Raw genomic sequence first — 27,677 nt, forward strand, 5'->3', positions numbered from 1 at the left:
TGAAGACATAAATCTCATATTCCTGAGCCTGAAAAGAAGAAAACCCTCTCTTGTGAGCTCAGGTCACAGCACACTCAGCCCTGCCTGTCTGTGGCCCTGGAGCTGCACACCAGGGACATGTCACTGCACTGAGTGGCGTGGATCACCCCAGGTGGACTCTTCTGCAGGGCCTGTGGCTTGAAGCTCCTCTGGACTTCATGCTGTGATTTAAAGTGCATTGCTCTTGTCAGGCCAATAGCCTCACACTCTAGTTAGAAGTGTCTCTGGAGCTATAAAAATGACTGATGTTCCCCTGCCAGTCTGTGAGCCTCTGATCAGACAGAGAGAGTGCACTGGCCATGGGCTCCCCTCTCGTCACCAAGCTGCTCTGAGAATGCTTAAAGCCAAGCACAGGCCCCACAGTGAGCTCTGCCTGTTCCTCCACAGATGAGACCACGTGCTATGACGATGGGAAGATGTACCAGGTTGGAGAGCAGTGGCAGAAGGAGTACTTTGGGGCCATCTGCTCCTGCACTTGTTACGGAGGACAGCAGGTAAGGAGCAGGGATGTGGTGAGCTGAACATAGGGAATGGAGAGAGAGGCTGTGCTTGGGTGCACTTCTACGACTGCTGGGTTTTAGGTCATGAAAAGGGCCAAAACAGGCCCATGTAAGAAAAATGATTAGTAGAAGAACTTAAGTATTTGCTGTCAGGGGCTGCGTGGTATAACATGGGAGCAGCCTCACTGGTGTTGGTGGCTCTGTAGGCACGTGTATGAATGTGGATGAATTAATGGCTTTTAAGCTGAATGAGGGTAGATCTAGATTAGATACTGAAATGAATTCTTCCCTGAGAGGGTGGTGAGGCCTTGGCACAGGTTGCCCAGAGAAGCTGTGGCTGCCCCATCCCTGGAAGTGTCCCAGGCCAGGTTGGATGGGGCTTGGAGCAACCTGGTCTAGGTAGAAGGTGTCTCTGCCCATGGCAGGGGGGTGGAATGAGATGATCTTTAGGGTCCCTTCCAAGCCAACCCATTCTGTGAGTCCTGGCAGCTCCTTTGCCCTCCCACCAGTGGGGTGTGACCGGTATGTTGTGTCCTTGCAGGGCTGGCGCTGTGACAACTGCCGCAGACCCAGTGTGGAGGTGGCCCCCGAGGGCTCTGCTGGCCACACCTACACACAGTTTACACAGAGATACCACCAGGCCACGAACACCGTGAGTACCCCTTCCTTCTCTGCCCTGTCTTACTGTGAGCCTGGTCTCTGGCACAGCTCTGGGGGGTCCGTGCAGAGCTAAGGGTGAGAGGAGCTGCAGCTTCTGCTCGGGCAGGGGTGCATGAGGGCACTGAGCCAGCCAGCACTGCACAGCACATCTGCATGAGCCCCCCCTCCACACACACTCAGTGCAGGATCCGGTTGCATGCTCCGAGGTGGTAGTGCATGGAGAGATTCCCAAGCCTTCCCTTGCTGCCGGGAGCCAACTGTGCGCTCTGTGCTGGGAAAACCGAACAGCAACAATTCCCAGCCCAAAGCACGGCAGGGCCATGTCCGTCCTGCCAGGATGGAGCACTAACCGATTTCCTTCCCTCCCGACAGAACGTGAACTGCCCCATTGAGTGTTTCATGCCCTTAGATGTACAGGCAGACACACAGCAGCCACGGGGAAAGTAACAGCGAGCGACACTGGCGGCAATGGCAACAGACAAACCAAAGCATAAATACCCATGTGCCACGGTCACCATCCAAACTGGAGGGATGCTAGCAAATCTGCATCTTCTGAGAATGGCCCTCTGCTCTGGAGCCATTTTCCCAGCTTAAGCTCAACTCACAGCTTCTCCAAGCGCCACTCTTGGAGTGTTTCAGACTTTTCTCATGATTGATAGCGATTGTCTTGGTTCTGCCCAAGGTGTTGAATACCAGTCAATATTTTCAAATTTAAAGGGAAAAAAAAAAAAGCGAGGGGGGGGAAGGTTCTAAATCACAAATTTGGTGGGGGATCAAAATATTGAGGGTGAGGGAGGGTGTAGAAATTCAAGGTTCCCGTGCTATGCAAAGAACATTTGAGTACAACATTACTGAGGTTTAGGGATAGGAAAGTCCACCAAACACTTCTGCTTTCACATAAGCGTGCAGCCAGCAATAAGATAGGAACAGCAAATCCAATCACTGTGATATTTAAAATATGCACAGTCCTAATCCTTTCTCAATGATCCTAGTATTTTTCTAGCTGTATCTTTATATCTCATACCGTTATTTATCAGTTTTGTTCCCCTGACCTTCAAGTGTTTTTATATGGGAATAAAATGTATTGAGGACACTTAGTATGCAGTTGACAAAGAGGAATTTGGTGTAATTATGATCAGTGATTATTTTTATACTGTAAGTGCCAAAGCTTTACTACTGTGGAAAAGAAAAAAACAACTCTTTTAATAAAAAGATTTACAAACCAGACATATAGTTTAAGTGATTCTCTTTGCTACCATGGAATTTAGGATGAAGATGATTATGCAGAGCGGGATTATGCAGAGCGAGATTATTCTGAGCGGGATTATTCAGAGCTGGAGTAAGAGTGCCTTGACACAAGATGGACCAAACACCCCAAGGAAGCATGAAGTAAACCTCAAGAGAATATTGGTAGAGCAGCTTATTAATTAAAGGCTTGCAGCTGCACCCCCTGCCCCTGTAGAGCGCAAAGACAGTGAGTAGGTACAGGCTTGCTTTGGGGCAACAGCGGGAAGGGAGGGAAAGGAAAACAGTCCCTGCTTTGCACGTGAACTGAGGTGTAGCCATGGTCCTAATCCAGCCAGACACCTACATACCTAAAATTAAATAAGCTTTCAGTGGTTGAGTTGCCAAAAGGAGCGAGACCGTCCAAACCTGTGATGTTGGATGTGTTCAAGGATTCAGAGCCCAGCAGGGGACAGGCACCACCTTCGTCCCTGCCTGTGCCTTACGGGCCCCTTTCACATCTCCTGTGCTTCTACCTCATGGGACAGGGAGGGAGGTGAATGAAAAATTCCCCTCAAAACCCTTTTTAAAACAAAGCCAGTCTTTAGAACTAACCAAGTCAGCACCGAGTCCCTTTCGCTTGTGCTGCCAATGCTGCCCATGCCTGTCCAGCTTTGCAAACGCAGAGCAGGGTCAGGAAAGGTCCTGCCGCGATTCCTCGGCCCCATTCCCGCCTGGCTGCACACGCACTGTACTGCTCAAGGCAAGGGGATTCTCTGCACTGAATAAAGCATCGCATGAAAAGAGAATTTGGCTCCTTGACATGCGAAATACACGTGGCAGTTGCCTTCAGGGATTGCTATACATAGAACAACCCAAACATTTACAGTGTGATGATTGCAGCAGCAATCATCTCTGTCCCACCAGTGTTCCAGAGCCAAATGAGCCCCTAAAATACAGGAGATCTAAAACTGCCTAGACAGAGATGCACAGAAGAATACTTTCCCATTAAACTAGATTGCTATTTGGTTTTCCCAAGTGCGGGCTACGTATTTTGGACCAGAGACCAATTGCAAAGATCCCTCTATAGTCACTTTGTCACTAAGTAATTCATTCACTTCATGGACACGCAAGAATTACCCAGCAGAAAAGGAGTCCACCTCACCTCTGAACTCCAATGTCACAACTCTTGTAACAGCAGCAAACACCTCCCCCTCCCCACAGGAACCATTTCAAGATAAAATGGTTTAAACAGCCCATTTTCCCAAGCTCCCTGTAGAGGCTTGTCTGTGCCTTAAAGCACACAAAGGTTTACACTGTTGATAATTTCTGGATACTTTCACATTGCTGATAATTTATTTTTAACATTCAGTAGTGCAGTGCTGGGTATTTTGTCACAGCTACATCTGTTTTCATCCCATTTGAAAAGCACTAGCAGAGTGCAGCACAGAGGGTGTGGTACCTGTGAGATCTGAGGTCTCAACAACACACTGCCTTCTGGAAACCACCAGCAACACAAGGAACCAAGGTTTTTGAGGGTTCCCATCCTTCCCCCAGGCCCTACTGCATAGAGTGGCCATGGAACAGCAGCTGGACCTTAAAACGGGCTTGATTTATATCCACAATCCACTTGAGCCCCAAGATAACTAGCCCAGGAACAACCAGCGTCAGGGTTCTGTACTCCGGGGAGGAGTTCCTTGGTGGCTGGAGGGAAAAAATAAATAAGTCTAAAAAAAAAATTTAAAAAATCTACTACTGCCTGCCAAGGGCAAGAATGATCCCTCCCTGCTCTCCTGTTTCTCTCCACGCCTTGGGAGCTGTTGTGCCAGCACAGGACCTGCCAGGGGCAAGGTGCCATAGGGTGACAGTGCAGATCCAAGCCTGGCAGCAGTTCACTCTTCAGCACACAGAGGCTGAAGGTGGCAACCTGCCCCTGTGGGAAGGGACATTCCCTATCCTGAGGGAAACAGATACCAAGCAGAGCTACACAGCTCACTTGTAATCGCTGCAACCATCCAAGAGAGGAGTCATTCCTTCATCCAGCAGGTCAGGGAGCTTCATAAGGGACTCTACAGCCCATCACAGCCCTTTCTTACAGAGAACCACTCTCAGAGCCTCAGGGGAACCCTCCTTCCAGGGGAAGGCTTTGTGCTGGTTGAAATTGCCACTGCAGCTCAGGTGACAAGGCACTCCCTGGGCATTCCTGTGAAGTCACCTCACACCTGGAACTAGACCAGAGATTTTTATCAGCCTTCATCCAGAGGAGTGAGGCAGGGTTGTCAAGGACACTGGTTAGAGACATTGGACAGTTGGGTGCAATTCCCCCACTCGGACAACTCCTACATGTCCTTTATCCTTACCACAGGCACAGCAGGAGGCAAAATCACCCTGCCACACAGGCTCACACAGGCCCTAAAGAGGCAACACCTTAGTTAGACATCTACTATCTCATGCAGAGATCTCACCTGGAAGGTTAGTACCTATTAACTTCCATCAGGAGATAAACAGTGCCCCAAGGACAGCAAACAAAGGATCAGTTGGAATACACAGATCAGGAGCTGTCAGGTTCTTATGACCAGTCTCTGTTTTAGCCAATGCTTTTGAAGACGCAGGTAAAGAATGGACTGAGACTCCCCAGAGAACCCCATTGCAGGGGATGTGCCAGCTCCAGCCAAAACAGCACAAGAGAAAAGACATGTAAGGAACAGTTCTGACTCCTCTGTGGAAGAAAGAGTCCAAACCCCAACTCTTAAAGTATTAAAAAAAATAGTAGAATCCTCTACTTCTCCTGGGTGAACTCTGATCTGAACTCCTGGTATGGGGACAAGCCTGTCAATGGGTCCTTTACCCTGGAGAAAGCAACCTGACCCTGGCAAAGCACACACAGTCTGGGGCAGGGCTCAGAGCAGAGCCCCAGACTGCCTCACACGAAGGACCTGCTCCCCTCTCCTCCCGGGGAAAGGGGATAATGGATTGGCAGCACCTGGGGAAAGCTACCTGCTGACTCAAAAAGACAAGAACCCAACGCAGTTCAGTTTAACACAGGTTTTTATCAGTTCAGTGAGAAGCTGGGCAGAAGCCAGGCTTTCACACCATCCCACAGGCCACGTAATGAATTAGTAAAGGCTGGACTATAATCTACTGCAGAAATACACCTTCTTCCCAAGGACACAGTATTTGGATGACACAAGACCACTGCACACAGCTGACAACCGTATGTTTATTTGCAAAAGACACTGATTTTCTACATTGGAAGGCAATTCCAGTGCCTCCTTCTCTGGTAACAAGGGCAGAGACCTCTCTGCAGAGCTGACCAACCCCTGCTAAGTGCCTCCCAGTTAAGCCAGTGCCTCCCAGTTAAGCCAGTGATATTCCATCCCTGCTGCTGGTGAGGCTGTGACCAAAGGGGACAGGGCAGCCCCGACTCAGTGGTGGAACAGGCGGAGGTTGGTGTGGATCAGGGTTATCCCCAGCTCGTTGCAGGCGTCGATCACAATGTCGTCAGCAGCCGAGCCAGACGGGGCAGCGATGAACTGCACTCCACTCTGCACACAGACAGGGTGAGGGCAAGGGTTGGAGGATGGAATACCAAAATCCCCCTTGGAAGGAGCTGGCAGCCCCAGTCCTTCATCCACATCCCACTGAACAAACAAAGGCTTCTGTTGCCAAAAGCTGCCCCTCAAGGGAGCAGGAAGTTCACTGCTCAGAAGGAAGACTAAAAGGGTTCCTCTGAAAGTGACAGGCCTTGTCTTGATATTCTTAAATGGTTTTATAAACTTTAATCCTCTGTTCATCCTAAATCAGCAAACTGAGCAATGGCTGGATAATTACTGTCCACATGAGGCCAGTAACTAGAAGGAACACTCTTCCCAGGATTTGCTACCCTAGCCAGCAGTGCAGGACTTTCCTCAGCAGTCCACACAAAATGAAAAGGAAAAACCATTGCCTGGAGTCCCCCCAACACCCCGGCCCTGCCACGACTTACCCGCTTAGCCCTGTCAACGTTATCCCTGAAAGGGAAGAAGGCGTCAGAGCTGAGGGACACAGCGGACAGCTTGGCAATCCACTGCTTCTTCTCCACTTCTGTGAGCTGCTTGGGCACCTCTTCAAACAAGGCCTGCCACTTCACCAGGTCCTCATCCTGCAGGGACAAAACCCAGCTCAGCCCCAGAGCCAGGGGCTCCCAGCATTCCCCTGCCAGGGACACAGGGATGAGCAATGGCATCCCCTGACACCCAGCTCAGCTGGACTTTGTGTTCCATAGCTCTGCTGCTGGGAACTTCAAACCAGGGGGTTTAAAATCCAAAGTAGGAACACTATACCACCATCAGCTCTTTTGGAACCCTTTAACTCCTTTCCTCCCCCCTCCTCACCCCAGGGCTTGAAGCATTCCTTCTCCCCCCTTTTATTCCCAGATGCTCTGTCTGCCCTGCCAGCAGCATGGTAAATGCCAGCACACACAAACAGGGTCTGGTAGATGACTTAACACATGGCAAACGGCAGCTTGGTTTATGATTCACCTTCTGAAACAGCAACTGCTCCAATTCTTGCCCCCTTAAACTGCTCAGAGAGATGATTCACAAGGTCCCTAATCCAGCCCTTGGCTTTTGCTACTTAAAAAGGACATACTGTTTTCTTGTTTCACTATTGCCTGTAAGGGGGAGGGAGGTCAGAGGGATTCTGAGAATCCAAAATGCCACACAAGCAAACAGCTCCATGTGAGAAGGTGCCACTGACAGAGCAGGGAGGGTTGGAACATCAACTGAAGATTTAACCCATCCTCACTGCTGGGAAGAGCCATCTTCTATTAGGACACTCAGGCCAGGTTAAAGTCCTGCATAAAGCCTTTGTTTGGCAGAGGCTGGAGCTGCAGGGAAGGCTCCCAGCCGGCCCTCACCTCTCCGATGGTGCCGGTGACGTACTGGTCGATGGCGTTGGAGATCTCGGCTCTCTTCACTCCCGCCTTGAACTTCATGGAGAGCACGCGCGGGTGGTGCCGCAGCCACCAGTTGTTGGCCTTGTCACCGGCCAGGCGAGTGCAGTGGATCCGGGACTGCTGCCCGGCCCCGATCCCGATGACCTGCACACAGGGAAGCAAAGCACAACCTCACCTTGCTGCACAGACACCAGTCAGAGCTGCATTCCAGCCAAGCCATTAGGAAACACATCCCACAAATCAGCAGCTCCTCGCCAAAGGGGAGAAAGAGTGTAGGTAATTAGTGAGGAAAACTTGGGAAATACCTGCATCCCTGATCCTGTAAACTGGTTACAGGGCCAGCTCCCTGCACTGCTGACTTCCAGAGCTCTGCTGAGCTGACAGTCACTCTCAAAACACCACGTTCTTTCACCCTTCTAAATAACACAGCCCCAGCCATCAGAGTGACAGCGTTAACCTCAGGAGAGGGAGACAATTATGGCTTTTAAGGCAAAGCAAAGTCCTGTAGGTCATAGAAACAAATGTGACTGCCAAGAGCTGGAAAAGGGCACTTCAGTCAGAGCACTAATGTGTGAGCCCAGGTCGCCCATACACCACCACCCCTCCTGGTGAGCCAGGCAAGCACAGCTCAAACAGGTCAGCTGAGAGAGAGGGGGCAATTTGTCAAGGCTGGTAAGAAAGCAAATCCATTGCTCACTCAGGAAGGCTGGTCAGCGGCACCATTACATCCCAGGAATTGTCAGGGCCCGGGGGCTACCACACATTTCCCACACTGCCACCTGCCAGGGTCCAGGAGTGCTAAAATAGCTGCTGCCAACCTTATCTAATAGCACCTGTGCTCGATATCAAACAGACCTAGTGCTTCAGGAAGCAAAATCCACACAGTGGTTTTTCCTCAAGTAAGCTGCTATGAAATTATCATATTTGCTCAACTTCTGTTTGCTTTTATCAGAACACTTTCTTTGGAGTTGTCTCTCATCAGACGTGATTTTTCAGGCACAGTATAGATTAAAATATGCAGAGGCTCTTTAGTGCTCAGGTAATCAGAAAACAAGTCTCTCTTCGTTTCCTGCTCCTGTGAAGCCACAGCTGAACTGTTCACCAGACTGTTCTCATGGGGGCTGCTCCAGGGACATGGTGTTGAGGCTGCTGGTGCTGCCTCAGAGTTTCCAGCTCAGCCTGGGACAGATGGTAAAGCTGTAAGTGGAAGGCTGCCCTCAAAGGAATGTATCATTTGTCTTCCCATTCATCAAGACCCAGTGACTTCACCTCTTACCAGAACCATTAAACAAGCTGCTGGACGCAGTTCCCCCAAGGAGCAAACTAAACCCTTGGGCTGCTATCAAACATAATCTGCTCAGCCATAACTGAGGTCATCAGCGTGTAACAAACCCACAGGCACGCTGGTGTTGCCATAAATACTGAACAGATGCACAGTTTCTTGTGGGTTGTGGCACCTTCCCCCCAATGAACACTCCTGATGTCCAACCTCTGCTCTCACATCCACCCAGTTAAACCCTTGAACTTCCAGGGAATCCTGCACCTCAAAGCAGCTCAATACCAGCTGCATACTGCTGTATTCCCTCTTCCATTGAGGTTTATCCTCTCTTCCTGGACAAAGGAGAGACTGGCTGTGTCACACAGCACACCATTAACTGCCACTCAGCCCTTAAGAGTGGGACTAGCAAGCCAGGCTGGGCTAAAGCAGGAATTTTTAGCTGGGGATGCAGATGGTAGAGAGTAACAGTCTGGTACCTGAGAGTAGCAGAGGCCAAAATACCACGAAACATTCCCAAGTTTCTAAAAAATGTGATGTCCTGGGCCCTTTCCCAGCCAGAATGATGCCTTGTCTTCCTCTTGTCCTCGTGAACTGTGGCCTCACGCTCCTGTGATGGAACAGGGTGCTCTCCCACCTGTCAGTACCTGAGCAGATGCTCAAAAAGAGCCTTTGCCTTTCCCCTGTGAGCCACACAGAATATTTCACATTTTTTTATGACCTAAATTTTGTCAAAAGATGCATAACTGAACTTTGGCTTGTATCCAACAGCTCCAAAATGGCAGGAACTTTGTACTTCAGTTGATCAAAGTGATGTATCCTGTGAAGTCTTCACAGGCATCCCCAAATCAGCAGAGAGATTATCTGCAACACATGGACCTCTTTTTATAACAACAGCTTAACAGGCAAGAGAAGAAAAAAGTTGCTTCTCTGTGCCTCCCTCTGAGGAGCACTGTTGTTCCAGAAGGAAGTTCACAGTTACAGCCTGGGAAGAACATGCACTTCACTGGAAAATGATGATCCAGGGAAAGAAAAATCCTTTTTTTTTTTTGTAGAAAAATATGGACATAGAACATATAATAGTTTGGGTTGGAAAGGACCTTAAAGCTCATCTCATTCCACACCCCTGCCATGGGCAGGGACACCCTCCACTAGACCAGGTTGCTCCAAGTCCTGTCCAACCTGGCCTGGGGCACTTCCAGGGATGGGGCAGCCACAGCTTCTCAGGGCAACCTGTGCCAGGGCCCCACCACCCTCACAGGGAAGGATTTCTTCCCAATACCCCATCTAACCCTGCCCTCTGTCAGCTTAAAGCCATTGTTGAAACCACAGGCTTTGGTGGAACAGTGCTGGGGAAGATTCTTCAACCCAGCCTGGAATTTCTGATCTAGAGAAGAGAAATCAGCAGGTTGAGCTTCTGCTTAATGCAAACTATAGACTTGTACCTCAATCTCCCTTCACACTGGCCTGTACCTGTTCTCTGCCTTTTCCACTTCATGTGGAGTGAAAAATCCTTCTTCCTACACCTCTTCCTCTCCCTACCTCAAATGTTGCCCTTCCCCCATACAAAAAAAAAACACAGCTGAAACCTCAAAACCCTCCACAAAGCAATCTTTCCCCCTGTTTTCTACACAAAAATTAATTATGTTTCTTTCAGAGTTTCATCTCCTGGGAATCCCAAAGTGCTTAAGCAGAGCCTATTAAGTGTGAGCAGTGAAAGGAGACAGCAATACAGGGTCAGCAGAAAAAAAATAAATCACTTAATAGAAAAAATCTTGGGTGAAAATTGAGAACTACTTCAAAACACTTTGGTTCGTAAGAGAGTCAAACATAGTCCATAGCTGGATGCTGTGCAACATGAGATGGATAATGCCCAAAGGATCCTTGCAAAATGATCCACATTGGCTTGGGTTTGCTCAGATTTAGCCTGGATAATGAAAACAAAAACTCCAACTACATTTGGAAATACAAAAATCTAATGAAGGACTTGACAATTGGGAAGACAAACAAACAATGAAGTCACTGGGAAAGTGTAAGGTAAATTAACAGTTTTGTTTTATCCTACTGTGCAGAGAATAAAGAAAGAATATTTTCAAATTGCTAATTGGAAACACGATGGTATCATTAAAGCAAGTGTAAATCAACATGTTACAGGCTGAAAGTCAGAGAGAACAAGTGGAAGTGTTTATTGCAATTAGTGGCAGCTGCCTTCCTGCAAATTAAGTGACACTCAGGTCCAGAAATGCTTCCTCCCACTCCACACTTCCCTAGCACTCACCAACACAACTGCCTCGCTGGAGTGGCTGATCCACTCATGAACCCAACAAAGTCAAGCTGCCAAAAACATTCTGGATGTCTCACACACACGAGTTTTGCTGGGAACAGGGATGCTGTGAGGCTGAAATAACCCCTGGAAAACCAAAAGCAATGGAACTGAAAGCAAGATGGACTTGCCCAGGTTTGGCTCCTGTAATCCAAACCAGGTCAAATCCTGGAAAAGTGTTTAATCTGGAAGCTGCCTTCCATACCTGGGCTGTAATGAGCTTCTTAAGGAAGATGTTGAGCTTTGATTTCAGTCTCCCAGTGCTGAAATCACCACCTCCCTGAGCAGGTAACAGCTGCTGCCCTTTACTATTAACAAAGTCACTCATATTTTAGCTCAAGATTCTGACCTTGGCCTTCCCCATCACATACACAACAAACCAAGACAACCCACATTTGTATTTGATTAAAATCTACACCTGCAAATATGCAAAACACACCGAAGCCCTACTTGCCCACACTGCTTCCCACCCCTCCATCCTGCCCCCTCCCTTCCACATGGAACAGGCATTACCACACACATTTCAGACACATCTGCAGCACCACATTAAGCCCAGACTTGCAAAAGCACTGGGGAAATCGCTGGAATGAGGGAAAAGAAGCAGAGTGACACCTTTGTTCTGGGGCTGGGAGATCCAACACTCCTGAGTGCAGAGAACCATTTCAAAGCAAAAAAAAACCCTAAAGCTGAATAGCAGACAAATGCCAGATCTCCAGAGACTTATTCTGAAGAACTACACAGCACACAATCCCAGGAAGTTCTGTGAGACAGCCCTGCAATGTTTCCAGGCTGTACCAACAGCCTGGCAAATGCAGATGAGCACCAATGCAACAAGGAGAGCACTGCAGCCCATTCTCGGTTTCTGTCTGCAGGGTTCACTCTGATCCACTTTGCTGACTTATGATGTACTAAAGCTCAAGATCAAAAACATTCTTTGTTTTTTTCTTCTGTATTTTTGTTAATTAATCCAGGCCTATGGAAAAATTAACCTGGAGAGCAGACAACCAGCTAACCGGCAGCATTAGGAGAATGAGCTGCTCAGCAAAAATACAATTTTCAGTATATTTACAACAACTTTCAAATAAGTGATTTAGGCTGAACACCTAGTGATGATGTGGAAAGGAAGGATTTTTTTAAAATTCAAGATACAAACTGAAAGAAGGGAAATTTAGCTTAGGTATTAGGAAGAAATTCTTCCCTCTGAAGGTGGGGAGGCCCTGGCACAGGTTGCCCAGAGAAGCTGTAGCTGCCCCATCCCTGGAAGTGTCCAAGGGCAGGTTGGACAGTGCTTGGAGCAACCTGGTCCAGTGGAAAGTGTCACTGCCTATCAGCAGGGGGTTGCTAATGGTTTTTAAGGTCCCTTCCAACCCAAACTATTCCATGATTCATAATCTGAATTACACATTTGATAATGCCCCTATAAACTCCAGTATTTATCATAACCTTTAAAAAAAATTCTGGGAGGACAGAAGATTTTAAATGCCCCAAAGGGACAAAAGACCCCAAACATATCCCATCTTTCTTAAGTAAAAAATGAAACTAAAAGTAAGAAGCATTTGGACAGACAGAATCCAGCTGTTGAAACTGCTGTAATTTCCTAAGGCTCTACATCAACTACAACATATGTACACGCCCTCAGATGTGAACAGAGCAGCCAAAGAAATGACTCAAGGCCAGAGCTGTAGAAGCAGGTAAGAGCTTTTCCAACCCCATCACTGACAGAGCCAGCCTTGCCATTACCATGAAAAGATGACGCCACGGTTTTGAAGCAGCCTCTTAAGAAACAAATGCTTTGCTGCTGTTCTGTCTGGGGCAGCTCCTCTGTGCCTGTTCAGCCTCCTGTGTGCTGGGGGATTTTCCCAGCCTGCCCTGAGCTGGAGGTGGGAGCTGCTGGCTCGGTTACCTGCCCGTCCTTGGCGTAGCACACGGAGTTGGACTGGGTGTACTTGACGGCGATGCTGGCCACGATCAGGTCTCGGATGGCGGCCTCGGGCAGCTGCAACACAACACCACTGTCAGCACCATCCTGACGGCCAGCAGCAGCCAGCTGCTGAACCCCCAAGCCTCCACAACTTCTGAACCAGAGGGAGGGAAACAAGGTAGCTAAAAATATCAATTACCAGCAAATTTGGTTTAGATTAAAAACCATAAATGGTTGGTTTGGCAGCTGATCTCAGCTCTCAGGGGTAAGACTCAATCTCACTGGGTCAGGAGGGCTCGACCACTGGCCCTAAGCCTGCAAAGTCCTCTGTCCTTACTCACTCTCATCAGATGTGCTCATAGGCAAAGAGCAGGACCACAGCAATTAGAATTGCTCCCAAAATCTGCATGAAGTATGATTTTTAAGTTCCATTCCTAATTTATTAAAATGACTTTTATTACCTCAATGTCTGAACTTGCTTCTGAGCCCATGACTAATCATGTGCTCATTAACATCTGTTTTTCTAATGAGAGCGAGATCAGAGACAAAGAAACAACTGAAAACTTTCTGATGATGTTGAACTCTCAGTGATGAGCAACATCAGCCAGGCCAGACTTTATACAACACAGAAAGGTGATATAAACAGTGAGTCAGAAAGAGATCACGATAGATCCTTAGCACATGGCTGTCTCACCACAAGAAACTGCACACAGTAGTTTCTTAATTACAATAAATACAAACATTTTGTTAGTCTGAAATAATGGGAAAAGTCCTCTTGTTTATCCAAGGAATCAAAACAAAGGAAAACTATCCTGATTTACCCAAGTATATTTGGTCTAGAAAGTTTGCTGCATTGTTTCATAAAATCCAGTTAAACCTTATTAGAAAATTTTAAGAGCTCTTAAAATAGCAGTGATGCCTTCCTTGATGAAGCCAGCCCAGTTCCTTCTCTCTGTCTGTCTTTTGGCTCATTTATGTCCCGACACTTACAGTTTTATTCTTTGTGACAATGTTCTTGAACAGTGACCGGTCGATGACTGCGTTGTTCCTCTTCTGCATGAGGTTCAGCCCATACAGGGTCCGAACCTCCAGGTCATCTGGCTCATAGTGGGGATCCATCTAAAAGCCAAAAACAGGCCAGTAAAACACTTCACACCAAAATCTACAAAGTCTTCCAGTTTCCACAGAAAGCAGAAAAACACACACAAAGAGTCTTCCAGAGGAAGGGGGAAGTATTTGGAGTTGCTTCACACATTCCTCAAGGTACAACTCCCAGTCCTCTGTGACATTCAAGGAAACAGTGAATGTGATCATTTCCAGAGCTGCACTGTTGGGGCACATCTCCACACAAGTCAGAAGCACAACCAATGCAGGGATCAGGTTAACTGGAACTGTTAAACTGCACTCAGGTCTACCCAAGCATGGGCTTATTCAGAATTTTGGTATCCCCAGTTGAGGTTACTGAGACAGGAAACAAACCAGACTAAGGTGACCAGCTCTAAAATAGGAGCTTTATGTGGTTTCCCTAATCCATTTAAATTTTTCAGATCAACTTTCCTCAGCATTCCTCTGCACACAGGCCCCAAAGATACAGACTTTAACAACACAACCTCATCCTTGCAAAGTTAATTGAATTCCAGGAGGTAATCAGCTGCCAACACTGCCTGCAATTTCATTCCTTCTTGCCTAAAGCTCCTGAGCCACCTTCTACAGCTCCCTGGGCAGCAACACTACAATTGCAACTTCAGCTAAGCCTTAGATTTTCTTTTTGTGATGTTACAGTGAAGTTCTCTGTTCTCATCCCAGTTCCAAACTCTGTGGTGCCATCCTCATCCCTGACTGTACTAAAGACTGCTCTGAAAATGCCAATGCCCACACAAGGCTCCTCCCAGGGGTTTAATACACCTGCTTCTCACTGCCAAGACTCACAACATCACTCAGGCACTATATTTTAGACACAAAGAATTCAGGGAGGAAACAAAGTCAGTAAAAGTGAGAGGAAAGCCAGCAAAGAGTGGAAAGAGCACAGAAATGCTGTTTCTTCAAGGTACTCTTGCTAGTTCATAGATTTATTGGCTTTAAATCCACTGTAGGGGGACCTGAATCAGTCCCCCAGTGACTTGGACACCAACATCTGTGAGAAGCAGGTATGGAAAGAGCAGCAGAGGGTTAGAGAGGACCAGGAGTACAAACCTGGAGGACACAGTAAGCGCCATTCTTCTTTTTTGAAAGGATTTTGAGAGCTTCTTCCTCATAGCCAGGGGCCACCACACCATCAGACACCTGCAACACACAGATTTCAGCTTCCACGTGACAAAAATGAAAGGGGGCTCAGACTGAAAGCTCTGCCTGCCATTTCACAGTGTGCAGTGAAGACCTCTTGGAGTCTGTCTGTACCCAACAATACCAAAAGCACTATTACAATATTGTTTTCAGTCCTGGAAACAAAAAATTGCAGAGCACTATAAGCTCTTGGCAGGAGTTAGTAAAAAATACCCCACATAACTTTAAGCAGAATGGAAGTAATATCATTCTCCAGGGGGAAACAGCTCAACCATGACATCCCCACTTTTCAACCCTAACAGTAAATACGGCTTAAAACCCAAAAAATCCTCATTTCAACAGTGATACTCCTGATGAGACAAAAATACTGACAAAAGAACTGTTAACAGCATTGAAACAGATGTTTACATTCATCAGTGCCATAAAGCCATATAGAAATTCCACATTTCTGTCTTACAATGTAGGTGAGGTTTTTTTGTTTTCAAGTACCAAATGTTATCCTCACACAGCAGTCAAATACTCTTTCACCTGTCTGACGAGAACCACAGAATGGTTTGTGTTGGAAGGGACCTTAAAGCTCATCTCATTTCACCTCCTTGCCATGGGCAGGGACACCTTCCACTAGACCAGGTTGTTCCAAGCCCCATCCAACCTGGCTTTGAACACTTCCATGACGTGTGCAATGCAGTCAGCTATGGAATTAACACTGGATCCAGAAAAGTCATGGCCTTGGCAGTTGGACTCAATGATCTCAGAGGTCTTTTCCAACCTAAATGATTCTGTGATTCCAAGTATAAAGTGCAGCCTGGAAAGTGGCTGAGCCCACATATAGGCAGGTGGTAACCCATATCCACATTCCAAGCTTGGGCAAGAGGCTGTCCCTCAGCATTCCAGACCTCTATTGCTCCCATTACAGCTGTTCAACCAGACACTTGTGACAGCATAATCAGGGGTCATTTCCAGAGGCCTGCTCAGAGGTCTGCAATCATCTCTTGGAAAGCAGCATTGCAAACACTGCTATTTCCCAGGCTCTAGCACACAGCCAGGTTTTAACTGGGAGAAAGGCATCAAAAGATTGGTGTCAATTCTGCACTCCAGATCAGAGAATTACCCAAATGGACCAATAAAACTCCTCAGTAAAACGGGTCAAATTCACACAAAAAGGCTGTTGCAAACCAATGACTCCATCCAGTGTGATTCTCCTTTTTACCCTGGAATGATGTGCTGGTTTAACTAACCTCTCTGGAAATAATCTTGGCAGTAGCCACGTCGCAGATGTCAGACAGGGCAATGAAGTCACCAAAAGACGACATCCGATCAGCACCTGAAAAATCCTGCTTTTACTAATTTATCAAACTACAGCATCACACACAGAGAAGTCTTTGCTTCTACAGCCCAGTCAGCTTCTATAAGAGCTAATAATTTAATCCAAGAGCAAAAAAAAAAAAAAAAAAAAAAGAAAAAAAAAGGCCATATCAGAGCAACAAGGACAAAAAATCCTACCTCAAACAGATGGACCTTTAAATATTCCCGTTGTTCGGATATTCTTCCTTCTTCCCTGCCTCTGTCAAAGCTCTAACTCTGTAATGACTACCTCTGTGACCACAAGCAACTCAGCTGTACCCAGTGGTGACAAGAGGACAAGCAGAGGCAAGGATCACACAGGAAGATTTTAGATGAGAGAAAGCTGGAAAAACAGGAAAGCTTTTAGATGCCTATGCTCCACCTGGCTTTTCCTGCAAGAAACCACACCTGGAAATGCAGCTAAAAGCAATTTTTTTTTTGCATTTTTTAAAAACTAAATATTCTTGATATTTAATGGCATAGCTAAGGTGAGCTCAGCTGCCATCACAGATGCCTCACTATTTAACAAGGTCAATTCTTCTATCCCTGCCATTCTAAATGTTTTTCTACCAACCATTGCAATAGCTTTCTGAGGCCAATGTTCAAAGGTGGTCTGTGAAAAATAAACTCAAGCCAATGTGCTCCTTATCAAGTTCGCTTTGTTTTCTATAATCTGTGAAGATTTTCTAGGACTGCCACGGAAAATGAGAGAAGTAGCAAAGTTCCTCAGCTAAGTAGAGGAAACTGGTTTTATTTCCTTTTTTAGCTTTTTTTTTTGGTGAGCTCTGCAGTACACAAGCATTAAAAAACCAACCAAATACCATATACAGAAACATTTCTACTCAAGTTAAGTATTTCTTAGTACTCCTCGGCTGTGTGCTATCAGCCCAGGCATTTATCCCTATCCTATAGCCAAACCCCCACAGATTTATATATGACTGTATGTAATTTTTTAATTTAAATGTGTATAATCTCTACAGGTCTTCTATATACATCAAGGAACAGAACCCAAAATGGTTTTAGCCCTTTGAAACAGCACAGAAGATCTGCTCCCTTGGAGAGCGATTTCTGACAGGCAGTCAGGCAGATCCTTATGGAGAAAAGGCCCACAGAGGAGGAGCATGGAGCAAGGGGAAGAGCCTGGGAAGTGCTGAGAGTGGAGCTCAGCCCTCTGGACACGCTGGTTTCCTGAGGTTCTCCAGACCCTCACCTCTGCTCCGGGCGTAGGCAGAGGCCATGGGCGTCAGGCTCTTGTGGAAGTCGTGCACCATGCACACTTGCGCCTCCTCCTCGCTGAGCGGAACTCCAACAGCAGCACCTAGTGGGAAACACGAGCCAGGGCACTCAAACCCTGTCCCTGGGATCTCCCCACACTGCCAGGGTGAGGGACACACACCCCACTGGCAGGGCCTGCCAAAAGCTGGAGTGTGTCCAAGGAGGAGTCACCCTACCTGCGGGACTGACGTGTTTGAAGGAGGCGGCCGCTGGAATGCCCAGAGCCTGCTTGAGCTCTTTCACCAGCTGCCAGGCATTGAGGGCATCGCAGAGGTTGATGAACCCTGGAGAGCCATTCACCACTGCAAACACAGCACACAGACACGTTAAAGTGGGCAGAGCCCTCTCCCCAGAGCCTGGAGAGTGAGCACAAAAGATTTCTCCCACCGAGAGCTGAAAGCACTACAAGTCATTCTTGTACAATGACCCAGGCTCCTCAGCAACTGGTTAAGTGCCCAGCAATCCACAGCAAGAGTAAAGGCCTTTTAAAAGTCTGCTCTCAAAACCTTTTGCTCTGGCCCTGAAAGAACAACTGCTTGTTCTGATATGGCAGCACTGTGAGCATTTCAGGAGAGTGGGGGAAAGATTATTTTAACAATAACCCCCATCCAGGGCAAGTGAACACAGTGCTGTTCTGTTGCCATTCTGGAAGGAAGACTTGCAAGCAAATCAATCTCCAGTGCAGGAATGGAAAAGCTTCCTAAGAGGTCCAAGAGTTGAAACTGGGAAATGCTGCAATACAAAGCTTCACTGTTTATTCAACAGGACAATGCCTACACACATTGGAAGCAGTCTCAAGAACAAGAGTAATGAGACCTTCTCTCCAAAACAGGGGTTTCCCTCGCTGCAACAATGCTGAGTGGCACACCCCATAAAATGGTAGAGACATACCAGACCTGTCCCAAACTTGCAAGTGAGACTAGTACCCCTTCCCTCTGCCACCATCAGTAGAAGCAGCAGTCTACAAAACTAAGGTAATAAAGCACTGCTCAAAACCATCAAAGAAATTAAAAAAAAAAAAAAAAAAAGAACAAAACCAATTCAGACCTAGAGAAGAACAGCTTGGTTTCTAGACAGATTAAATGGCGACACAAAAAGATGGGGAACATACTAAACAAGGCAAACGGCAAGTAGAAAAGCATCTTCAAAGGATGATGAGGTTTCCCTTTGCAAAATCTGGATCTAATGTCAAGCAAAAAGTACACTATATGAATCTGTTTAAGTATCTTGGACACACAGTCCTACAGCAACAGAGAACATGGACCAACAGTAAGTCTGGTGAGGATCAGCAGACAAACTTTTCTGTCTCACACAGCTCAACCCTGCCACGGTAGTGCCACTCAGTAACAAGGTAGTTGTGAAGGCACTGCAGGCCATCCCTTGGACTAAGGCACAAGATGGTCTTTTAGTCTGAAAGTGTCCAACCACTTCCATTCCCAGCCGTCCCACAGCTCCCTTTTGGCCAGCACGGCCGAGCTCACCTGTCAGGGGAAGTTTGGCTCTCGTGGTGTAGAGCTGGGCAGGACTCTGGTGAGGGTTCATGCCGTACCTCAGGGGCAGCTGGGACACCCCCTTGCTATATTCCTTCCTAAAGTAGTCAGAGATGGCTGCATCGTACTGGGCAGTGTGGGTGAAAGCCTGGGGACACAAGAGGGGACACCTGTCAACTCACAAACATCAGCTTACAAAGGATTTGGTGTTTGAAGAGGTGAGGAATGAAAGGCAAATGAGTCAGGCCCAGCCCTTCACTGGAAGCAAACTCAACCAACCTTCAGTGCCAGGAGCCTTCTGGTCTCCATAGCAGTGTCTTTGTCCCCTGATGCTGCCATCTCTTTGGCTACTGCAGAGTAGTCTGCAGGGTCACACACGACTGTCACCCGGGCGTGGTTCTTGGCAGCCGCCCGCAGCAGGGCAACTCCTCCTGCAAGACAAGGGCATGGGCGTGAAGCACTTCCCTCCTGGACGTGGCACAGGAGCCACAGCTGAGGCCAAGAAGGGACATGCACCAATCCATCATCTGTGCCGGACGAACGTGCCCCCTCCCTCCAGCACAGGGCAGGGTGAGGGTGCTCTTCAGAATGCACAAGGCTGGTGAGTTTGACTCAATCCACTGGGGAAGGTGCACATTGACTGGCCTTCGCAGACCCAGGCAGAGCTGCAGTGGTGGGGAAAGAGGTCATGGGCCAGGATGAGCAACTGGTGCAAGAATGTCCTCAAGCAGCACAGCCACATCCCAGAGATGGCTGTAGCCACATCCCAGAGATGGCTGTAGCCACATCCCAGAGATGGCTGTAGCCACATCCCAAAGATGGCTGTAGCCACATCCCAAAGATGGCTGTAGCCACATCCCAAAGATGGTTGTAGCCACATCCCAAAGATGGCTGTAGCCACACGTGGCTTAAGCACCATGCTCTGCAACACCAGGGTGGGCAGTGGTCTAGAGAAAGATTTATTTCTACCCTGCCAAGCAACCAACATTCCCAAACCTCTCTGCAAATAATACTGAATTTTGCCCAGGTCCTCTGTGTGAGATAAAATGCCACAGTTACCCCTCAAGTCTGACTCTGCACAGCTGTTGCAACACTTTAAATCACACAAGATAGTAGGCTGTTGCAAAGGAAAAGGAGAGGCTGCCACTGCTTCATGCAGAGCAAGTATTACTCCATAAAACATTTAATAGAGAGCTCTGCTGGGCATCATTTGGACTAAACTACTGCAGGAAAATTCAATCCCAATCCAACTGCATGGCACAAAACTGTGCCTGTACTGTTCACAACATGCCAAGAAGAGATGCTGCAGTGAAGAGCAAGCCTCTTGGGGTTAATAACTAGGAAGAGACAATCTGCTAATACATGTGTCCATGCTTCCAAAGTCAGGTCCTAAGTACTCTCCCACACATGCAAACCAGTCCCTTTCCTTGCAACAGCTTCCTGCAGTGAAGTTCTCAGCCATCCCCAGAGCACTTTCAGTTGTTCAGCCTTTTCTCTCCAAAGCTCATGTTTTTTTAAGTTTTTATTACGCTGCCAGAGGCAGCAAAAGAGGTTTAGTCTGCTCCCTGTGTTTCAGTAGGAAGCATGCTCTCCCTGGCCTTTCCAGCACAGCCTTCTGCAGTACCTCAGGCCCTCTCTTGGGCAGTGCACGACTTGCCCCCCATGCAGTGTGCCTTCCCAGCCTGTTAATTGCCACTTTAATTGCAGATCTGCTTACCCAACTATGCCTTCAGTCTGCTCCTTGCAGCTCCTGAGCTCTCAAGCAGACTTCCTTTGTGGGTGTGCAAGGCCACCAAACAAAAAGGAAAAGAACTGAGACCACTCAGAGATCAGAAGCATCAAGTCTGTCTGGAAGACAGATCTGCTCTTCCTTTAACTTACCAATATCAATCTTTTCCACCGCGTCTTGAACAGTTACACCGGGAGAAGAAACGGTCTTCACAAAGGGGTAGAGGTTACACACCACAACTCTGAGAATTGAGGGGGAAAACAGTTATTCAGCAAGAAACAAAAATGCCAAATTAAGCTTGGCAAGCACACGATACAAACGGTGTTTTCATGGTCTTGTTTCTCAGGGACCAACTAAAATCCTGTGGCCAAGGCTTCTTTCTCCAAAACACTTAAGACCTGGTCGTGCTCAGCCAAAGACCAAGTGATGGTACAGTGTATTCTGACATTTAACTGAGTTCTGTGTATCAAACAGTGCTAGAACCACAATTTACAAAAGACAGTTTAAAGGAAGAGATTCTTTGAATATGTGGGCCTGTATTTAAACATTCAGTGATGTTGGTGCACAACCTGAGCCATCTCAAAGGACTTCAAAGTGGGTTCTCAGCAGTACTGAAAACAGGCACCCAGTAAGCACCCAGAGCAAGGGCCATCACAAACAAAGTACAATCAATCCAATTTTCCACAACTTTTCCAAGAGCAGAAAACGACCTACATATCACCTTCTGGACTTTTAAAATACCAACAACATATTAAACCTGAGCGTGCCACCCAGATCCCACAAAGCCTCTGTAGCACATGAAAGCAGGGGGGAAAATTGACTTTTCCCTCTCAAGCTAAGACTGGACCTTATTGGAATTAGTTTTTTCATCTGATGTGAAAGAAGATCTGTATTCCAGCAAGCATGAAGTAATAACTTGCCCTGTCCCATTCTACCAGTGCCACATGAACTGTAGCGAAAGAAGGGATTTGTTCTGACCTTCACAAATAAGATTTTTAATCCAAGCGAATTAATTTACTCTCTTGATCTGAATACATGAAGGTATTGAACTCCAACTTGTGCCCAGTACTGGCAGTGAATTGCTGTGATGAGTACCCTTGTGTTCAACTTCTAATAATCCTTTGTTCCCACTCAGTGTGAACTCCAGCAGAAGGGATGATCAGCTTCCAGTATGGCTTTCAGAACCCCCGACGTCCCTAAATTTCCTGCAATGTCTTTTATTGTCTCTTCTGTTTCTGACACCCCTTTCCCCTCAATCCATTCATGCTCCTAACCTGTTGCAAACCATCAGGAATCTGTGGACTTCAACCCAGCTAATGCTTTTATCTGTGGAAATCCAGATAATCAATATCAAGCTTTCCTACATTGACTTGGATATGCAAATTTCATGCTATGCAAAGACAGTCCTGCTGAGGATCAGCTACTTTTGCTTTTTGTAAGAGAACCTGAATCCAAATTATTACTCTGGATGCAAGTGCACTATAAGTCACTGATGTAAGGGCATGTTATTCCCCCTGCAATTCAGCAGAGCCTGCTTTAATATGCAGCTTGCTCTGAAGAGTCACCACCGCTGAGCCATCTATGAGGATTCCTGTGGTTTTAAATTTCAGGTTTTCAAATTCAGCTTGGAAATCCATCCATCAGTTTTTAAAAGTAATTTTAAAACTTAGGATGCATTCTGGCCCCACAGCCATTCTGTACCTCCCATCCTGGCTATACCTACAGTTCACTGTGTCCAGCTCAACCATTGTATCTAAACCAGGAGCTACTCACTGACATGCAGATGGCTATTCACAAGCATTGGTTAGATGTTAACATCAGTTAGTGACACATAGTCCCAAACTGCCCCATGTCAATGACCCAGGTTCTAACAAAAACAGAAAAACAATCTTTGGTACATTAGTGCACAAACTGTTTTACTTCAGTTTCTGGCTGCTGCTCACTTGTTCCCACAATGGCTCTCAAAGTTTAAGTTTTTTGTCTCTTATCTATGTGTTTTCTGGCTAAACAAATGCTGCGTGTTCCTGACCCACTTCTCCAGCCTATTCTTTATTTATGTGTTGAAACTCAGTAAACATTATGCAAATATCAAAGGGTATATTTACTAAGCAAGTATTTCAAAATCAGGAATCGCCATCTGATGGGACATGTGGAACTAAGCTGAGGGGAGACCAGCCAGCTTCAAAAGTACTCAATTCAACTTTGCAACACGTGTAATGTGGCGCTGCATTGACTGAATGGAACGTGTCAAAATTCCCAGAGAACCAGAAGAAAGCAAAACCTCTGTGCCCTGTGGAAGCCACAATGTAACTTTTTCCTGGTTTAGTTTTCTCTTACTACAAGTGATGAAGATGCATCTTTAGATTGCAATTTTAAATACAAAGTATCTCCTGCTATGGAAAAGGAAGGAGCCTGCAGATCTCCCGGTGAGCAGATGTTACAATCCCTACTGCTCCCATCCCCTGGGGCTGCCTGGTCTCCAGGGTTGGTTTTTGATTACTGATGGTTTGCATCATGTCCCCCAACATTTACCTTATGAGGCTGAAATCCTGTTTCTTCATATCAGCATTATCCTCTGGAATATTGCGAGCCAAGATGCCTAGTTACAAAAAACAGCATATCTTCATTGAAAAAGAGCTACATCACCACCAGCTTTTTAATTCAACATCTCCTTTAAGACTGTGCTTTTCCTCACAGACTTTCTATCATAAACTTTCTGATTCTAGCTCAGACAACACCCTCAGCCCCTACTCCTTTATTCCATTTTACAGACTCCTTGGCTGTTCCAATTCCACACTAACAGCTGTTTTTCCCATAATGATAATTCCTAGATCATTCCAACTACTGAACAACAATTTCAAAAATGTACTTTAAAAGCACTCAGTTGCTACTCTTAAAACATTAAAACTGTCATAAGGATTCCATGGGAGAGAAAAAGGGCACTTGCCCTATGACACAAGGGAAGCAAGAGAGGCTGTGCCTCTAGCTGAGCAGTGTAGGTGGGTGGCTTGGGTCTAGGAACTTGGAGAAACAGGCAGGTGACAGGCTGGCACTGTGTGAGCAACAGCACAATCCTGGGTTCGAGGCAGTCAGAGATTGTCTCCAGCCCCCAGGTATGATGGACAACAGGTTCCACTCCAGGGACCTCCAGCATAGGAACAGGAGACGAAAGAGCAGATGGATCAACGTGCAGATGGACTAACTGTCAGAGATCTCTGCTGAAGGGGAGCCAGAGAATATCAGAGTATGCAGAAATCACCCACTAAAGACTATGCTGTCGTGTTCCTTATGCTGCATATCAGATTCATCCACAGGTTAAATTCCATGGAGCTCTCTGCCTCAACATGCCTGCAACTGACTCTGCAAAGGATGTGCTAAGGCTTTACAGAGAAGCTCTGTTACTTATAGCCCCAGGGAGAACAAGCTGTGCACAGATGCCAGCACAGCAACAAGCAAGTAATTCAGCCACCGTGCACTTCTCCACCCCATGGCTTTTCACCTCTCCTCCAGCTCCTACAGCAAATCTGTTCTCATTACTCGGTTCTTCCACACAACCCTTAGAAAAAGACATCTGTCAGCTCCTTCTTCCCACCCTCACTGCCCATTTCTCTTTTAGACTGAAAAATATAACAGCAGAAACATACCAGCATGGACTGCAGGATGAAGGGTTTTCACACGTCCACCCAGCATCTCAGGGAAGCCTGTCAGGTCCGAAACATCTCTGCTCAGGGAGAAAACAGATGGTAACAGATGTGCCATACTGACTTTATCTATAGGCTGAATGAATCAAATCAAAAGAATTGTATAAATTTCACTACAAAACCTCCCTATGCCAAAGGGGCAACAACTGCTTTTCCCATAAATGGAAATAAAGTTAATGGGTCACACTCAACTAAGCAGTACAGTTATTTCTCAAATACATACACTGGAATAACCAAGATAAGCAAATCCCAAGTCAACATAGTTTATAGAGAGAACGGAAGGCCATGCTAAGGTGATACAACACCTCAGTGCTCTTCTTCTCAGCTAAATAAGACATTAATTAAAGTTTCACCACTCCTTGTGACTGTTTAGGATGGTGAAGGAACAAAAAGGAGAAGGAAGGGGAAATGTGACCATCTTTGCTTCAGACTTCACTGACAGCACAGCCAAGCAAAGCAGTTGGAGAGACATGACCAAGTGCTGGGTAACAGCGAGGACAGGGAGCACTGGGGGTGATGTATATTCGTGCTAATGTGTCCCAGAGGCCTATCACTGCATTCACTGGAACCAAAACAGAGTCATGGTCACCTGTCCTGCCAAATAATTGACAGGTTTTTCATCACTGCACTGGAAACCATTTTTATTTGGCCAGAACGGGTTTTTAATCATGGCATGGAAGAAACCAGAATGAATTTCCCCTGCATCATTGGCCAAACCAGCATGATTGTACATGCGCCTTCTGAAATGGTAGATGCACAACACCTAAGTGCTCTGTCTGGATCAGCGGACCACTGTGCTGGGAAAATTATTTGTGACAAATGAATTCCAGCAAGACCAGGCAAAGATGAGCTTGCACCTGGCTGTGAGGAGCAGTGCTAGGGTCAGATCATGAACTTCAAGATAACAGATTCTCCCACAGAAACAAAGCTGCCTCAAGGCAGACAAGGCACCACCTCCAACACAAGGCTCCTGACCCCTCTCTGTGTGCTGACCTGCACAGTAACGCTCTTCAGCCTCAGTAAACCAACTCCTGGCCAAAAAGCCTCTGCAGTTTGCTTTAGGGCACGTTTGCGTTTGTTTTTTTTCTGAAGGGAAGACCTGCTTTCAGGCCATTTTTGCTCACAGAGAAAACAATTTAAGCAAACTCAGGGCCCAAATGAGCCTTTTTGTGGAGATGTCCAGGGGAGCGTGTGTACCTGACAGGCAAGCCAGCATCTCTCAGGGACTTGGCTGTTCCTCCGGAGGCAATTAAACCCAGGCCGAGCGCGTGCAGGCTTCTCGCAAATTCCACCAGGTTGGTCTTGTCAGAGACACTGAGCAAAGCTGGCAGGTGGGAAGAGCACGGGTATTTGGGTTTTAAAAGTGGAACAGAGGGAACAACAGGATTAAGTGAGTGAAGCCTTTAAAACTTCTGTAATGTAGGGAACATCCGTGATGCGAGTTGGCTGGGGAGGGGACGGGGAGCACCAGAGGCCCACACTTCCCCTCACGGGGCAGCCGCCCCTCAGGCGGGACCCCTGAGGCGGGGGTGCGGGCGGGCGGGGGCAGCGCTGCCGCCCGCGCCTCAGGGCGCTGAAAGCGCGGGACACCATCGCCTCCGGTCCTCCCGCCTGCTGGAGCCCGAACTTCATCACCCCGCGCCCAAAACAAGGTACAGCCGGCCCGAGGGGAAAGCAGTGCCTTCCCGCCCCGCAAACACACAGCCCGGGAACCACCGGGATGGAAGCGGCGGCCCCGCGCTGAGGCGCTTTCCGGGGCCGCCCTGTTGAGTGGAACTGGCGGCCATTTCGGGGCCGGCGGGCGGGCAGCCCCCCCACCGCCCTCACGCACACCCTCCCCGCGGCCATCGGCGGCCGCGCCCGCCCCGCGTTACCGAGCTGCTGCCGGGCCGCCATGGCGCCGTCGGTAGGTGCAGGAGGGCGGGGAGGCAGGAAAAGGCCGAACGGCGGCGGCCCGGCGGGATTTGGGTGCACGGGGGCGGGAGCCGGAGGGGGCGGCCCGGGCGGGGCGGGGAATGGAGAGAGGCGGCGGTGCCTCGGTCGGGGGTGCTGGCACGTGTGTCTGGGCCACACGCGTGTCCTGGGTGCGCCACAGAGGGTGTGCGGTGGAAGTGCCCCGTGGTCAGACGTGTTGTGTGTGCGACACGTGTGTGACACGTGTGTGCCCGCGGGTGCTCCCGCTACACGTGTGCGCAGTGCGCCTATGTGCCACAGACAGGGATGCATCACACATACACACACGCGTACATGTATGTGCCACAGACAGGGATGCATCACACATACACACACCCGTACATGTATGTGCCACAGACAGGGATGCATCACACATACACACACCCGTACATGTATGTGCCACAGACAGGGATGCATCACACATACACACACCCGTACATGTATGTGCCACAGACAGGGATGCATCACACATACACACACCCGTACATGTATGTGCCACAGACAGGGATGCATCACACATACACACACGCGTACATGTATGTGCCACAGACAGGGATGCATCACACATACACACACGCGTACATGTATGTGCCACAGACAGGGATGCATCACACATACAAAATCACAGAATAGCCGGGGTTGGAAAGGACCTCTGGAGATCCTGCAGTCAAACTCCCCTACCCAGGCAGGGTCAGCTGGAGCAGGTGACACAGGAACGTGTCCAGGTGGGTTTGAAGTATCTCCGGAGAGGGAGACTCCACGACCACCCTGGACAGCCTGTTCCAGTGCTCTGCCACCCTCCATGGAAGCAACTTCTTCCTCATGTTGAGGTGGAACTTGCTGTGTTTTAGCTTATGGCCATTGTTCCTTATCCTGTCACTGGGCACCACTGAAAAGAGTCTGGCACTCTCCTCTTGACACTCACCTTGGAAATTTTATATATATTCATGAGATTCCCTCTCAGTCTTCTCCAGACTAACCAGGCCCAGCTCCCACAGTCTCTCCTCACAGGAGAGATGCTCC

At 47.7% G+C, this 27,677-nt stretch overlaps 2 protein-coding genes across 7 annotated transcripts in view; one reads left to right on the forward strand and one right to left on the reverse strand.

The window, feature by feature from the left end:
• Positions 1-3,244, forward strand: part of FN1 (fibronectin 1) — a 53,338-nt gene extending 50,094 nt beyond the window's left edge. For 5 of the 6 annotated variants that reach the window (XM_051786734.1, XM_051786728.1, XM_051786731.1 and 2 more), the window contains 3 exons: positions 427-533; positions 1,081-1,191; positions 1,572-2,426. In XM_051786734.1, the coding sequence (XP_051642694.1) occupies positions 427-533; positions 1,081-1,191; positions 1,572-1,646 (293 nt within the window). In that variant the 3' untranslated portion in view covers positions 1,647-2,426. Of the gene's footprint in view, positions 1-426; positions 534-1,080; positions 1,192-1,571; positions 2,427-2,467 lie in introns of those variants that run through there. The other variant, XM_051786729.1, reaches the window with a different exon arrangement.
• Positions 3,245-5,623: 2,379 nt separating this feature from the next.
• ATIC (5-aminoimidazole-4-carboxamide ribonucleotide formyltransferase/IMP cyclohydrolase) lies at positions 5,624-26,710 on the reverse strand. The gene is made up of 16 exons (XM_051786771.1): positions 26,576-26,710; positions 25,899-26,025; positions 24,645-24,721; positions 23,533-23,599; positions 21,153-21,241; positions 19,551-19,702; positions 19,263-19,419; positions 17,958-18,083; positions 17,717-17,824; positions 16,401-16,486; positions 15,073-15,162; positions 13,870-13,998; positions 12,862-12,954; positions 7,321-7,503; positions 6,409-6,564; positions 5,624-5,968 (listed from the first exon to the last, which is right to left on the reverse strand). Exons 1-16 carry the CDS (start codon positions 26,595-26,597, stop codon positions 5,849-5,851), a joined length of 1,782 nt encoding a protein of 593 aa, XP_051642731.1. The 5' UTR covers positions 26,598-26,710; the 3' UTR covers positions 5,624-5,848.
• Between the last annotated feature and the right edge of the window lie 967 nt (positions 26,711-27,677).

The sequence above is a fragment of the Manacus candei genome, unplaced genomic scaffold (assembly GCF_025592945.1).
Source record: "Manacus candei isolate 608988 ecotype Guabito, Panama unplaced genomic scaffold, ASM2559294v1 h1tg000023l, whole genome shotgun sequence".
Lineage (NCBI taxonomy): Eukaryota > Metazoa > Chordata > Aves > Passeriformes > Pipridae > Manacus > Manacus candei.